Source organism: Gekko japonicus, unplaced genomic scaffold (assembly GCF_001447785.1).
Source record: "Gekko japonicus isolate JY-2015 unplaced genomic scaffold, Gekko_japonicus_V1.1 scaffold2974, whole genome shotgun sequence".
NCBI classification, from domain to species: Eukaryota; Metazoa; Chordata; class Lepidosauria; order Squamata; family Gekkonidae; genus Gekko; species Gekko japonicus.
In genome coordinates this window covers 152,199-154,976 of record NW_015169875.1, presented here as the reverse complement: position 1 = coordinate 154,976, position 2,778 = coordinate 152,199, and the positions used below count along the sequence as shown (strand labels likewise).

The 2,778-nt window shown below is 53.0% G+C and overlaps 1 protein-coding gene across 1 annotated transcript in view; it reads left to right on the top strand.

The window, feature by feature from the left end:
* Positions 1 to 2,343, top strand: part of LOC107115693 (rap1 GTPase-GDP dissociation stimulator 1-like) — a gene marked incomplete at its 5' end in the record, with an annotated part of 45,925 nt that extends 43,582 nt beyond the window's left edge. The window contains one exon of the mRNA XM_015417450.1: positions 2,201 to 2,343. Within this exon, the coding sequence (XP_015272936.1) occupies positions 2,201 to 2,343 (143 nt within the window). The remainder of the gene's footprint in view (positions 1 to 2,200) is intronic.
* Between the last annotated feature and the right edge of the window lie 435 nt (positions 2,344 to 2,778).

Genomic DNA, 2,778 nt, shown 5'->3' with positions numbered 1-2,778 from the left:
ATTAGGGTCTGCGAGACCCAGGTTCAGATCCCCATCTTGCGGTGGAAGCTGACTGGGTGTGATTTTGGACCAGTCACATACTTTCAGCCTAGCCAACCTCACAGGGTTGTTGTGCAGATAAAAAGGAGGCGAGAATAATGTAAGTTGCTTTGGTCCCCACTGTGGACAAAGACTGTAATTTTCCTAAATAGAGGCTGTGGGGGAGAGGTGTGGAGATGGAAAGCTGAAGACAGAGAGGCAGATAAAGGTAGGTTGGCTGTTGGGGTGGGAAGGAAATTGTGTTTCCAGCTCCAGGTTGGGAAATTCCTGGACATTTGTGGGGGGGAGCCTGGGGAGGGTGGAATTTGAGGAGGGGAGGAACTACAGATCAGTATAATGCCATAGACGTCACCCTCCAAACCATACATGGAGGAGAGAGAGAGAAAGAAAGGGGGGGCAGAAGGGAGACAGAGTGTGAGAGAGGTAGGGGGAGACAGGAGGAAGCAAAGGTGTGAGGAATAGGATAACCATCCCGCAAGTTTCTTGCGGGTCTCCACTTGTCTTGGTATAATCGTCATGGACAAGTTGTGTTGTCTCTAAGAATACGTTTTATCTTGTGGCCATAATAATGATGGAATGACTCCCATTTCTAAAGGGATTGCCCACTTTCCTAAAACATGGGGGTGGGCCCCATGGGCTCAGAACAGGAACGGGTGGCATGTCAAAGAGCCACATGCAGCGCCCAAGCCACTGAGGATCGCTGGGTTACAGTGTCCGGTCGAGATCTGGGAGATCCAGGTTTGAATCCCCACTCTGCCATGGAAGCTTGCTGGGTGACCTTGGACAAACTACCTGCTGTCAGACCTATAAGCTATAATATAAGACACTTTGGAGGCGGGAAAGGTGGGGTACAAAGGAAGTAAACAAATGAAATCTAGCAGCACGTTTTCCCGTGACGCCAGACTTTCCTGTTCCTGCAGCCCCTTTTCCCTCTCCTCAGAAAGGCCCTTCTCAGGGCTGTGATGAGACCCTCCTTGTAAAAGGCAGCTTCCCCGAGAAAAAGGGAGTCCCGGACAGTGTTCCCTCTAAGCTGAGTTCATGTGAGCCAGCTCACCGTTTTTTAGCCTCCGGCTCACACATTTTTGCCTTCGCTCAGGAAGGAGGGCTTCCGAACAAACTCGTTTATGCGGCAGCCAAATTGCTGGCTCACAACTTTAATGCCAGGAGCTCACAACGTAGAATTTTGGCTCACAAGACTCCGCAGCTTAGAGGGAGCGTTGGTCCCAGCCTGACACCACCCCAATCCACCTATCTGGCTGTTCCTTCATATGGACCCTGTAAACCCCAGGAATCATCGGAAGGGGCTGGCAGGAACGTGGGGAAATTTCTGTGCCCAGAGGGTTGGATGCAGGCCTCTGTATGGATCCAGCCAAAGTAAGGGAGAGAAAAAGCCTTATTGCCTATACAGGCTCACATCTTCCATGGTGGGGTTGCCGTTCCCCTGGTGGGGCCAGGGGATCCCCTTATTTCGGGGGGCCCAATCCGTCGCTGACCAGCTGGACAAGGGGGGAAGCCCCACCCTCGAACAGCAGCGTCTCCATCCCGCAGGGACACTGCTGACACAATGACGTCACCGGTCGTGATGTCATCATGCCAGGCGACGCTCTAGGATGGGGGGACTCTATGGTTACCTAACGTGATGCTATCACTGCCGGTGAGGTCATCATGCTGTGCGTGCAAAAGACTCCCGGGCAAGGAGCCAGGAGCCCCCCGCCGCAGGAGAGGTGAGACCTAACAACCCTGCTCCACGGCCACGCTCACCCACGTTCCCATCAGAGGAAGACTCCAAACTTGGTTGAGCGGAGGAGTAGGGCCCAGGTCACAGATACAGCCGGGTAGAGTTGCCAACCTCCAGATGGTGGCTGGAGATCTCTTAGGAGTACAACAGAGATCAGTTCCTCTGGAGAAAATGGCCGCCGTGGAAGGTAGACTCTAGGACATTCTCCTCCATTGAAGTCCCTCCCCTCCCTAAACCTTCGGGGCTCCAACCCCAAACTCTTCAGTTGTTTCCCAGCCCAGAGCTGGCAACCTTACAGCGAGGCCCTTTCTCTGCCCCGCAGCCCCTACGTTAACATCGGAGCCCCTCTTACGAGATTTGCTGGTTAATCCGGAAGCCCTTTCCTTCCCGTTTAAAGATGGGGGTTCCTCTCTCTCGTTTTAGCTGAGCTGAGACAAGAAGCCGAAAAGGATCAGGTGACCGGAACCCTGGAGACTCTCTGTGGCCACAGCAACGGAAACGTCGCCAAGCAAGCCCTCATGGCACTTCAGATCCTGAACGAGGAGCCCAGCCTCTTGGGACCGTGATCGGGCTGGGTAGGGTCGCTTCTCATTCGCCACTTTGGGGGGGAAATTCGCTCAGGTGCAACAACAATTAAAGCCCTGCCTTGGCTCACAAGGAGTATTTGGGACTGGATCTCTTGAGTCTCAGCGTACGATTCCAGATGGAACTGAATTTAAAAAATATATATATTGAAGAAGCAGTCGGTGTGCACCTGTAGCTCATGCCAACGACACTTTGCAGGGCTTCTGTCGGTGCCGCATCTTTCTCCCATAGCCGCTCCGTAAGTTCATTAGGGAACATCGTCCCGGGTAGCCGAAATTTGAGCGCCTCAGCAAAGTGGGGTCTCCCCCTTTTCAGGAACAGTGATTCAGAACCAGTTTTCATCCTAGTTTAAGAATCCCGCTCAGAAACAAATCCCAGTTTAAGGCGTCCAAATTCATGCCATACATTCCGACACG